The sequence below is a fragment of the Manacus candei genome, unplaced genomic scaffold (assembly GCF_025592945.1).
Source record: "Manacus candei isolate 608988 ecotype Guabito, Panama unplaced genomic scaffold, ASM2559294v1 h1tg000033l, whole genome shotgun sequence".
NCBI lineage: Eukaryota > Metazoa > Chordata > Aves > Passeriformes > Pipridae > Manacus > Manacus candei.
This window is the reverse complement of record NW_026138081.1, coordinates 2883229-2896419: the sequence shown is the minus strand read 5'-3', so window position 1 is coordinate 2896419 and position 13191 is coordinate 2883229. Positions and strand designations below refer to the sequence as shown.

The window sequence follows — 13191 nt, the reverse complement described above, 5'->3', positions numbered from 1 at the left end:
CAAGGGTAAGCAGTGCACCATAAATATTTAATATAAATCCTACCTTTTGTTCTGATCTGTCTATACCACCAGGTTGAAATACCAGCTAGTTCAGTGGTATTCAGAAGTGTATCTATGTGTAACAGTTTTCATGCAGAGAGAGTATCAATATAAATATCAGTGAGAGGAGCGTTTCATTCTCAGTGGTAACTTTATAAACAGACAAAATATTCAAAATGCTAAATTTTTTTATTGTTTTTAACAAGCAATTAATCAGAACTGACTGAGAAAAGGCCATAATGTTAAATCTTAAATCACAAAAAGTGCAAACAGTCCTTTTTTAAGTAATTCTAAGTAAAGCATTCTGGCTGCCCTTTCGCTTCAATAATGTGCTATTCCTGTGAATTCAGTTTGCTTTGCATGCTTTGTTCTCTTTTCCTACAGCAACACCTACTGTTAAAAATACAACTGGAATTTTTAATTACAAGCCCACTGGGTTATTTTTAAGTAATCAATAACAGTTCAAACTTTCAAAGTGATCCTAATCCTGTTATACAACGTGTATTGTTTCCCCAACAACCTTTTTAGGATACGATCTCCTATCTAAACTGGTCTCTGAGTGCAAAAGACATGAATTCAGATTTTTAAGACAACTCTGCACATGACTGAAATATCTGAACTGACATTCCATCTTGTGCTAGGTCAGTGACAAAACTCAGATGTGGACTAAGATTTTTTAAAATCCAATGCCCAACCTGACTTCTGACTTAAAATAAAAATACTGAAATAATTCAAACAAGCCCAATTTAAGGAAAAAGAAAGCCATCCTATAAAATTGGATCTGGTTTTACTTTAAGATTTCAGTTTCAGGGGAGTATGATCCCAGTTTTTGGATCCAGTTCTAGCCTTAATTTTACTTATGCTGTGAGGTAGAAATTTAGATTTATAATTTAGTGTTCATGCTTTGAAGAAAAATTATATGGAACATAAAATGGAGGCCTACAGAAAGTCCAAGTTTTGTGTCCATTTTTGTAAAAATTTAAGTGAATATTTAAAATGGAATAACAAAACCCGTGCTCTGGTGGCTTATTATGAGATTGTTTTGACAGAAGGCTGGTTCACAGCTTCTGTTCCCACATTTATAGAAACTGACAGCAGAGCTACCACTATTTCTTGTTTTGAAAAAATGTATTCTATGTTTCTCTGTGACTAAGGTCACTGTGTGTCATCATGTTCCCTAGAGCATGCTGCGAGCAAAGTTCAGCCTCAAGAAGCCCATTAGCAGACTGTTTTTCTGAAGTCATGTTCTATGTCTGTCTTTTATACCTAGAAGAATTTAGAACAACCTTATATACAGAAACACTCTGTGACTATGTCATACTTTGTCTGAATTTGAATCACTCATAAATTCAAAAGATAAGCTGTTTAAATGAAACACATCATTTGACTTGAGCCAGCTGTAAAAAACATACAATATTTTATTTTCCAAAGTTCCTACAGTGAATTTTTACTAAGCTTTAAAGATGAAAAAAATCTTTTAAAATCTCACAAATTCTTCAGAAAATAAAAGCATTTTCCATTGCCTTCCTCAGTTTGGATATGAATCTACATTTCTTTCTGCATTGCCTGACAGGTCATGAAGGTGAGAATTTCCTATGGAGAGACACAGTGAGAAAGTTTGAATAACAGGATCAGTGAATAGATGGTAGCCCAGTAACACTACAAGCTGTTTGGGTCAGCCAACAACTCTCAACACTTTCTGTTAAATTCCCCTGAAATCTGAACTGCCATAGATGCATTGATCTTAGTTTCCAAGCAATCTCTGTTTACCCATTCAGTCATCAGAGAAAAGGATATGTATTACATATCTCGACGAGGTTGCCCAGAGAAGCTGTGGATGCCCCATCCCTGGAAATGTTGAAGGCCAGATTGTATGGGGCTTTGAGCAACCTGGTCTAGTAGAAGATATCCCTGCCCATGGCAGGTGGGGTGGAAATGGATGATATTTAAGGGTCTTTTCCAACCCAAACCATTCTATGATTCTACTATTTGTTGACTTCTGATGTCAGTCTTCAGCAATCCCATCTAATAATAATATACTCACTACTTGAAACTTGGCATTTGTCACCTTCATGTAGCAAAATACCCATGGCTTAAACTAGAAAAACACCCAACCTCTCAGGTTCCCGACAGAGAGATGCAAGAAATACACATCACACAAACTCAGCACAGGACTGTACAGAGGCTGCTTTTCACTATCAGTTGAACTAACTTCCTTGTTCAAATTGCCATACCAGACCAGCCTCCAGAAACCATAGGAGTGGAACTGCAGTCCATACCCTACCATAACCATTTACATTGTTTTCCCCTTGTATAGTAGATCTTGAAAAAAAAATCTTTATGAAAGAAATTGCCACAGGTCTGGTTAATAATCCATATGTCCTTTGAAGCCAAATCAAACCATCCTTTCTAAGCAGGACAATTGGTGAATATTAAGAGAAACTTTCACCTCTATTGAGTACTTTAGGTATGCATAGGTTTATTCTACAGGGAATGCAAATTTCACAAGATTTTATCTACAGAAAGTGTGCAATATTCACCACCGTTTTATTGCAGCATGATAATGAATAATCATGTCACGAGGCTGAGTCTGGCACAGATCTCAATCTGCTGTGAGCTTATAACTTATGGAGTTACTTCTTTAGCTTAACTGCTAAAGGTGGAGCTATAACCTTGATTGAAAGAAAGCCTGCTGCAGTCCATGTGAAAATTTCCACTGACTTCAATATGCTTTAGTACAAGCCGGAGTTCAACTGATGAAAGCAGCATTTGTATGCGGATGTGATTTGCTATGTAAACATATGATGGAATATGCTTTCCATGGATTCTTTGGCCAGCAACAAAGAATCTGGTAAACATTCGCCCCCTTCAGACTGCAGTTTCAGCAACTGAAAGTTTTGTTTTTTCTGAGAACTGTGTGAACAGAAGCTAAATTTCATAAAAGCTCCCTAAACACCGCTGTCTGGTTTCTGTTAACATTTCCATTACCACAGCTTTGCAGATAGATTCACTACAATGCTAAATTCTCAAGGAGGCATTAGGAAAAAATATCATTTCCCAGTGGGTGTTTTTTACTACACAGCTCAAGTGCCACAGTGCAGATTGATTTTTACATAGAGACTCACCTAGGGAGAGCAGAATCACCTAGGGAGCCAAGTCTGGTCAATAATAAGTATGCAATAAACTTGCAAGGAAAATGAAAACTAAATGCCTGTTTATCATTGGCAAGAAACAGTCTCGAGAGAGTGGTGCATGGCTTATCAGGAAGGAGTGCTATGAGAACTGGTTGTGGATTTGTGTATTTGAGTTTGCAAAGATCCACACAGATAAGTCTATTTACTTGGTATGATTGAACATCAGAAGACATAAGTAAATTGTCTAGTGTGACAAAGAATCTTAATTTTTAAATTTTATACATATAAAACATTTTTAAATGCTTCTAATTAAAAAAAAACCCTTAATTATTTTCAGCCAGTCACTTCAACAAAGACATTACAGCTAGTATAAAAAAAAATCTCTGGCATTTTGACCAAAATCACCTAGTAAAGCTTATTTGCACTCAGTGAAGATATAACACAAGAGACTTGGGTAGCATTAACCTTCATCTCAAGGAAAACTTGGAACTGACCTATCTTTTCTCTATTTCAGGTAGATGTAGCAGAGAGGTATTTCTAATGATAAAAATTCCACCGATTTTGTGGATGTATTGCCTTCGTACAAATGAATTTACTTGAAGAAAAACTATTTCGTTTATAAATCAAGCTGAAGATGCAACATGGAAAAGGCTAAAGAATATCTCTTTCATACACACTTGGAAAAGGTCAACAAAACAGAGAAAGCTGCCTACGAGGAATGAATCTCTCACTGGTTGCTGGATGCAGAGAAAAGCTTCTGAGAATTTTGATGATCACTTTCAGCTTAAATTGCATTCTAATTCTGAAAGAATAGCTACAGGTACGAGTGGTATTATTTCACAATACCCGTTCTTCACTGGCACTAACAAGTTCTTCAGTTGAGATAAAATTCTCCTTTCAGGGACAATAGCAGATTGCAGTTCCAATATCTTGCTTCCCCAGCAGGCACAGAATTGATCTCAACATCCGACAGAAGCGCTAAAAATTATCTCTGAAGGAATTAAAAAGTAGAATCTAGGAAGTAAATGTACACGAACCACAGATCATAAATAATGTTGTCCCAAAGGAAAGAAGAATCTTCAAAAAATTTCCAAGGACATATCTGCCCCACAGATGTAGTACTGCCCAATGTTTTGCATTCCAGCAAGAAGCAAAGTGCACGTGCATTCACATGCTTGTATGAAAGATATGTGTTACGTGACTGTTCTCAGTATAATTAACCTTGTTCTCTCAGAACTAACTGCTCTGCCTCATTCTACTTCTATAGATATTGTTAAACGATCAGTGAGGCTGTAATTTCAGCAGAAAAGGAGAGGACCTATGCCTTGTAATGTACTTTCAGATTTACTATGAGGAGAGATGGTAAATATGTTTCTATTACTTACACAGATATAAAGATAAAAATACACATTTGTGCACACACACATACACAAGCACACACATATATGAAAAATTCACTATATATAAAGCTAACAAAAAGACAAGAATAAATTATCAATTTTAATAATGATTGAATAATTTGAATATGAGACTAACATACTATTTTAAAAAGCACTATAAATGCTATACAGTGATTTTTTTTTTCAGCAACAACTATGATATGTTAGACACTTTCCAAAAATTCACAAATGTTCAGTCTCTGTCCTTAGGTGACCACATGGCAAACTGACAAGTACATTAGGGTTAGGAAAAGGATATAAATACTTTTTCATATAGTCTGTCAGAGAGAAATATTTTCACTTATTTGAAATATTTTCTATAAAGTTGATTATTTAATATCAGTCAAAAAATTATAAGTTAATCCTTATGCTTTCACTGTGAGGGACACTTAAAGGAAGCTTTCAGGGAAGTTCAGACTCTAGGAAGTGAAAAATTCTGCTGCCCAAAAGAGGCATAAAAGTGCCAGTTTCAGAAAATAAACTCTGCTAAAGTGATCAGACTGCAGACTGAAAAATCTAGTTCAGAAGTCAAAAATGTAATAGTAAACCAGGGCAGTACAAACTAGATAGAACAACATTTTCAGCAGCAGACAAAGAGGACAAATTGGCTCAATGACTGTCTTGAAGGAAATACTTGACTGCTCTGTAGTATCTCTGAGCTAAAGAACAAGTGTTGGAAAGTGACAGGAACTTCAGCTGCCTTCCAAAAGGTGTGTTCAGAAGGCCTGATGCCCCACAAAATCTGCACGTGGAGTGCTGCCAGGGTTATTCTTAGTTTTACTTCTTTTGTGTCTTTCTACTTTAGCAGTTCAAACCTCTTTGCCTTTTTTTCTTCCAAACTATGGTTAAGTTCCAGTCCAGGATATTCCTAAAGTCTGTTTTTTTCAAAGATTATGTTTTTGAAATGTCAGTATTTAAGTTATACATTTCCTGTAGTTTCTTTTAGAATAACCATAATTTCTTACATATTTCCTTCAAAACACTCTTCCCCAAAACAGTGACCCTGAGGGTATGATCCTCCCTGATTCATGGAAATGTTTTCTTAACAGAAAACAAGGGTTCTGTGTTTCATCCTGTATTGCAACCTTCCAGCCTAAGACAATGTAAGACAAAATAGAAGGAATAGAAAGCCTCATTTTTCTAAGGCAGAACTGCTTGCAGGTTGAAAACAAAGGAGACATCTCCACTTCATTACAATGGCAATGAACAATTACTTTTGTGCCTTCCCACACTTTTGTTTGCAGAGACAAGCAAAAACAATCAAAAACGTAGTATCCTCAGCTGACATTTCTTGTAGACTGGCTGGCAGCCTCTGCAGAGAGAAGAAAAACTAAAATACATTTGAGGGTGCTATTTCCAAGTCACTTTACAGATGTGCTGGCCAGACAATGTGGGAAACGGGCCTTCCACATGTCTGTGACACCCCTACCAGTTTTAGAAGGTTAAGTAAGGGGACTAGTAGAGCTTCATCTAAAGTGTTCATTGTCGTAGATGCACAATTTTTCTTTGACAATCAAAACGTGTGGACTCATTCCCAAAGCTCAAAATGAAGCCTTGCACCATATTTGATTGTTCTGCAGTGCTAAGCTACATGTTTCTGCTCTGTCAGGCAAGGGTAACAGCAGAAAATAAATAAAAGGCATCTTCTGCAGGGGTTAAAGGAAAGGTTATTCTGTGGTAAAGCTAAGGCATATTAACTTGTCTAATTCTATACCACAATTCCAATCCAGTTTCTGGCATTAGTAGTCCCAGTAGAACTGCAGTGCAGACATGAAAGACTCTGAATTTTGTCAGTCTTGAGATATCATAGAAGCTACGGTCTTGTAATTCATCTTTAACGAGTTGTTTACATGGAAATCAAACAGCCATGGAATTTCTTGAAACTATCCGAGGATCATTCCTAGCTCCTGTCCAGCACTCTGTCTCTTAAAAACAACTTCTGTGGCCATACATCAACTATCACTGAGTGAAATTCATAGCTGTAATAAAGCTGTTTACTCTTTAATTCAGAACAGTTTTCATATTTATGTGTCCTAGCCCATAACTGCTAAAATATATACCATCTCTTATTGCTGTGACCTGGAATTTACTAAAAGTATCATTAATAAATCACAAGAAACTACTCTCACTTTTATTTCTCTCTCAGAAGTGGGCTGGAAACCTTTACACACAGCTGTCTGAACTTGGATCATTTTCAGATAAATGTATTATTTATGCTCTTAAGTGTCCTAGGAGCCTCCTAGGCAGAATTGCACATAGCTGGGATCTGCCTATTTTCACATATGGGGAAACTAGGCAAGATTGATAATGGAAAATTTCATCCCAGTTGAGTCTGGACCATGCATGTGCATACACAAAGTTCAACCAGCTGCTTAGGAGGTCATTGGACATTCAGCATGATCACTTCAGAAAAATACTGAAATTTGCATTGGTTTTGTTAAATCTGTTTATTCCTGTGTTCCAGTTTGTTCCTTTTTCAAACATCCCTTCTTAGTCTGACTATGCTTTTTCTAGAATTGTACGTTGTTGGTTTGGATTTTGGATACTAAGAGGTTTAGCTCAGTCATGAGATACACTGCTCTATGTAAGTGCACTTTGACACTGGATACAATCCAGGATGAAATATATAAAACCTGAGCTGTCACATCAAAGGATACTCAGTAAATTCAGTCCTTTAACCTTATGGTTTTCAGCATTTTTAATTATACTTTATGTGTTAGGATCTTTGTGTATTCAGTCTGTAAAGGGATGCTGTATTTGGTGCAAGAGCTAATCCTTGCTCTTTAATAGCGCTACACCCTGCTATCAAAGCTCTCAGTAGCAGCTGTTAAATTCAAGAGCTTGCTGTGTGTATTAATCCAGTTTTGTTAAGGTCTCTGGGACGAAAGACACTACAGAAATGCAACCCCCTATCACTATTTATTTAATAACAAGCCAAAAAGGCTAGCAGGACTTGCACAATGTTTAAATTTGACAATGACATTGTTTTGTCCCCTTTACTTTTGAACTAACGTGATCACAGAACTTAAGAAATTATCTTTAACGTGCCAATCCCTGTAAAAAGACCCAAAAACATTAAAAAAAAATTTGGTTTAGTTTTTCTCTAGCCCTTTAAAACAGAAATACCAGAAAACCTAAAATTTAAATTAAGACTTTCTCTGTGCTCAGAGGAGAAAGTAGAGATCAGTAACTAAAACAAAATATAATGTTATTAAATTACAGTCATACTATATAGTAACATAGTTACAATTATCTAAAAATGGCCTATGAGACAAAAATACGTGTTCACTGTTTTTAACTGAAAGCTTATTTAGAATACCTATGGGCTTATCATGAAGGTGAATAAACCTGAAGCCTTTATCCTCAAAGACTGGCATTTTACTGGGATTTAAATGTAAGGCTTCCATGACAATAAAAAAGAGATATTTTGAAATGTAGCTTGTAAGCAGCTGAGTAACAGCAAGAGTGCAACATACAAATAAGTGGAATATTTGTTAGGGCAGAAAGGTAGCTCTGGAAGCTTAGCTTCATGTGTGTGTGTGTGTAATTCTTGTCCTATACTCCTGTTATGTTTTTTTAATATCTCATTTGGAAAAACTCTAAAGCTTAGGTGACATGAACTGATCATTCACCAGTGAAACACAACTATCATGGAAGCAAACAGGCCATTCAATGTCCCTGGGCATAAGAAATTTTAATGGAAGTGAGCAGTGAGGGTAACATTTTCAAATATAAAGTTCCTAAATTAAAATGAAAGATTTTCTAGGTGTGGTGGGGGGAAACAGTTTTCCCCTGAAGTTATAAAATGGTAAATCCCCAGGGGGTGGTAACCCTTGAAGTTTGAACCATTGAGCGCTTTTGTAAAATATAAACATATCACAAGCAGAACGGAAGAAATTACTTTTTTTGAGGTTGCAATGAAGAGGTCAAATATTGAATTCTTTCTCTACAGTGTGAAAAATTCTCATAATCCCATATGAATCTATCCTTGGTCATTTAATTCCAAAATTTTAATTAGTCTATGTTGTTAGCAGATTATAGGAAATTGTAGATGAAGTACTGTTGATTTCCTTAAGAATCATATGGCTTCCTATAATCTATTGTTAAGAAGAAAATATTATTTTGTCTTCTGGCCCAGAAGGTTCATGTTCATTCAGCTTCTCATGGAATAAGACCCATCTTAGATAGGATAAAAAGACTTTTTTTTTTTTTTAATTAAACCAGACACTTGGTTCTGGCTATCCAGGTAAGTTAGAATTCAAAAATTTTATCCATTCCTTTTGCTGAAGTGTAAATTGCCATTACACTCAGTTTCATATTATCTATGCAGGTTTTTATAGCCATACAAACTAAACATAGAAAAAAAAATTCCTCATCAGCACTTCACTCAGGAATGACATTTTGGACTTTATCACTGCTCCATTGAAGAACTTCTACAGGGAACCATACAATCATAGAATAGTTTGGGCTGGAAGGGACCTTTAAAGGCCATGTAGTTTAACCCCCCTGCAGTGAATAGGGATATATTCAACTACATCAGGTTGCTCAGAGTCCTGTCCAATCTGACCATTAATGTTTTCAGGGATGGGGCATCTACCACCTCTCAGGGCAACCTGTTCCAGTGTTTTACTTTCTTAACAGGAAATGTTTTAACAGCTGACCCTGGAACTTTGCACTTCCCTAACATAAACTTCAGAATTTGCCAAAAAACAATAGCTATTATTTTTACTTTTTCAGTTCAGAAAGATAATTGTCAGTCTGAAATAGACTTTACTTGCACATGCCAGGATGAATACCAGTGATTCCAGTGCTGTTTAAGGTTCACTGACAATATCTAATAATTTTAGTTTGAGCTACTCAGAGTATACAAAATAAGATAAAACTAGCCATGTCCAACCTATTTTACTTTGTTTACATGTATGTGACCAAGTGCAAATATTTATGAATGCACACTTAGTCTTATTAAACAGTGACAAGTAAAACTGAGATACAGTCTCACAATACACAATTTCTTAACCAGTGCATTGACTGGAAGCAATGGAAGTTGTAGGTTCAATCTACCCTTTATCTATTTCACAACCTGAAATGTAAGGGAATGTTTCTAGAATAGAATGCTCCAGAAGACACCTTGGTTTCCTTGTGGTCAATTAAATGGAAAAGCTATCTGTAAAAGGAAAGTACCAAATTGTCTTATTACTTCACAAATATCTATTTCAAATAAAGCTGCCTAGCCCTGAACACTTAGAACATTAAATGTACATTACATTAAATGTACATTACAGTCATAACTATTGATTGGACTAATGTTTGCTTAAAACGATGTCACAGCAACTCACTGTTATGGACCTAAATCAAATAGTTTGAGCAATAATTCAAGTAGGAGTTAAATCTGATTGTTTGCTTGGATTTGATTCATATTCTTGTAGCCATTATGATATTCACTGTAAGCTACCAGTTATCTGCATAAGTAAAAATCTGTGCTCTGAAAATGTTTGGTTCCTTTTCACCTGTGTTCTCACAGAACTCTACCTGCATCCAGTGAAAAGCTTAAAGTGCACTTGGAGCCACCTCATATTTCTGTATACTTGTGCACTAGCAAGTTGAATGAGGCATCTGATTCGTATAGAGGTGTGATGAGGAAGCACAAAGGGAGCCATACACTGAGCTACAACGAGGTGTATAAAATCATGAATGTTTTAGACAAGGTGCAAGTCTATTTGATTTGCTCAAAATTCCAAGATCCTTCATTTGGTCTAATGTTAAATTCTATTTAGTTTTAATCCATCACAGCTATGTTAATTGACACAAACAGATCATTACTCCACTTTTAGGGAAACCAAGTCATGAAGTCAAAAATCAGAAGAAAAGAATTGTTGTAAGATGTAATCAAGGAGGAAAGAAAACCTACTGTGTTCAACTCATGTCTGTGATTAAAATTCATTTATTCCTACATAGCTGGTACTTGGGTACATGCAAATAAATCTGCAGATGATAAATAAGAAATTATTGCTTTTTCTCAGTCACAGATGGTAAGGTAGAAGACAAGGAGATCAGGACTTGTTTCACTTCGGAGATCAGGACTTGTTTCACTTCGGAAGACTTTCCTGCCTGGAAGAAGCATCTTTCCCAGAGACAGTTTTGGATGTTTTCTCCACCTGCATTCCAGAGAATCCGGTATGAGAAAAAGATAAGTCCTTGCAGACATGTTCAAAGGTCCCCACAGAGAGGGGGGCTAGGATAAAGCCCTGAGAAGAACAAGGGCCATGTCTTTGCCCAGGCCCAGTGTCTGAAACATCTTTAAGTTTAATGTTCTTTAAGTCTAGTGTTCTCGACTTTGGAAATAAATTTTCCTACAATTCTTCCACTGCCTAGCATTTTGGTGTACCTGCACGTTATCTTACTTCACACTGTTGCTACATTCAAGAGAGAAACAAAAGTTGGTGAAGTTGTTCATACGCAAATTTTTTAATAAATTTCAATTAAATTGCTGTAGTGGAAAACTGTCTTTCTGTAAATTCCTAGAGTAATATACAGAGCAACATATGTCCTTCTTAGTGCATCCAAATTATTTTTTGCTCATGTTCCTGACATTTTCCACTGTCTGAGATTTGTACACAGAAAAAGGTAAAAAGTTTTCTTAAGTATAGTTACCATCAGGAGGATCAGAATTTGGCAAATATCACAGTGGGAAGAAAACACAACAGTAAGACAACTCACACACCTTTCTTTTGAATGCTAGTCCTTTCCCCTGATAAATAACATTTAACTAACCAGATATCCAGGAGCACCAGCTGTGGTATTGATCAGGATGCCCCTGTGAAAGGCTGTCTGACAAAATAAGAAAGAAATACACAAGAGTCCAAGTTAAAAAGCCCTTCCTTGGGTTATGGCCTAAAGAAAATAATTTATCATGCTCTAATAGATACGTCCCTTCTAAGAAAGCAGCAAAACCCCAAGATATGATCAGCAGAAAATATTTTGCAGGAGCTGAAGTGTTAGAAGCAGTAACTTTGTTACAAGTTTTCTGCAAAACCAAGCAGAATTTATGTAAATAATTCACCAGCAGTTAAAGTGAACAGATCAAATGTGGGGAGAAATCTATGTTCTTATGGTCTCGGCATTCATTGGTTGTTTCTTGAGAGGGATTTCAATTAATGTTTACAGCTTTTATGCAAGGGATAATGTCTTCTCCTACCTGCCCTGACTGGATGTAGTAAATGGTTTGTGACTGATTCTGAAAGTGTTCATGCAAGTGACATCTGCCATTAGTTCCTTTCTAGTTCCACAAATCAATTAATATACACAGTCCATACTTGCCTCCCAGAGATGCAATACAAGTGATTTACCCACTGCAAATCTGTCTAAAAACGCCGCGTAGCAAGTCGGACATTGCTTCTGGAAATGAAGCTTCATGTGTATGATTTAAAGGCTAAAAATCTGTAGGTTGGATTCCTACATGAACTGTTTCACCTCACATTAATGAAGGTAAACAGTTACTGAAAAGTTCATTATCCAGATGTATATGGATCTGATTTCAGGAAAAGTCAAATTTTCAATGTGAGTAGTTTCACACCACCAGCCCCTTCCTCCTCACACACAAATCTAAGGGCAAACAGCCTATTCAGAGACTGAACTTTAGCTGACTCTTTTTTTCTGTTCCTGTCATCATACTCCATCTGCTTTGATGTTACTAGAGATTACACTGAGGTATGATTAGAAGGGAGTTGGAATTATGCCCACCTCTCCTCCCAGGATTTTTAAGAGAGATGTGAGTAGAACTTTCAGACTTTGGCTGAAGATGAAAGACTCTAAAAATATGAAGTTGTGAAAACATGAAGGGCTCACATGCTCTCTGTAATCAAGTAGAGCCCTCACAATTGTCTTCAATGCAATACCTCACACGAGAATATCCTCAAAGGAAACAGGATAGTTTAAAAATACACATTTAGTATCGGATGTCTAGATCCATTTTGCAAAGAATCCAGATAGTGAATGTTTTTGTTCAGTTCTTCAACTGAGGTTAAAAATAAAAAAAAAAAAATTAAAAGAAAATAAAAATTAAAAATAGCCATATATTCAAAAAAATGGGATTTGTACATTAGAATCTTAGCTTTGCTTTTGCTAATAAGTATCCTCTCACAAAACAGTATCTCTCACCAAGCAGTCAGTAGGGACAGCACTTGAAATAGAGAGTACCCTGCAGCGTAATGGTATGCATTATTCCTGAGGACTAAATAACTCACACTGGATGACAGCTCTTCAAGTACCATGCAGGAGATGGAACAGAACCCTGTAAGCTGCAGGTTCCACAACCCCATCAAAAGTCTTTGCAGACAGCAGCTGCTCCTGCTCCTTTAATCCTCACCCACACCTCATCGCTCAGATATGGCAAAGTCAACAGAAAAAAAACCAAACGAACATCCTTTTTTAGGAGGTACTGTTTGACCAAACATTGCAACGAGCAAAAAAATTGCTGAAATAACCATTAACTAACAAAAGTGCATAGGAAATTATTTTTTTATATATAATAAAAGTGCTAAAATTAAACTCTCCTCAGTCTATCCAAAAATTATGTTTTA

At 36.2% G+C, this 13191-nt stretch overlaps 1 protein-coding gene across 1 annotated transcript in view; it reads right to left on the bottom strand.

Annotated features, from left to right (window-relative positions):
- Positions 1-1526: 1526 nt before the first annotated feature.
- Positions 1527-13191, bottom strand: part of LOC127472984 (uncharacterized) — a 36549-nt gene continuing 24884 nt past the window's right edge. Inside the window, exon 5 of the mRNA XM_051792018.1 lies at positions 1527-1632. Coding sequence (XP_051647978.1) covers positions 1568-1632 — 65 coding nt within the window. The 3' untranslated portion in view covers positions 1527-1567. The remainder of the gene's footprint in view (positions 1633-13191) is intronic.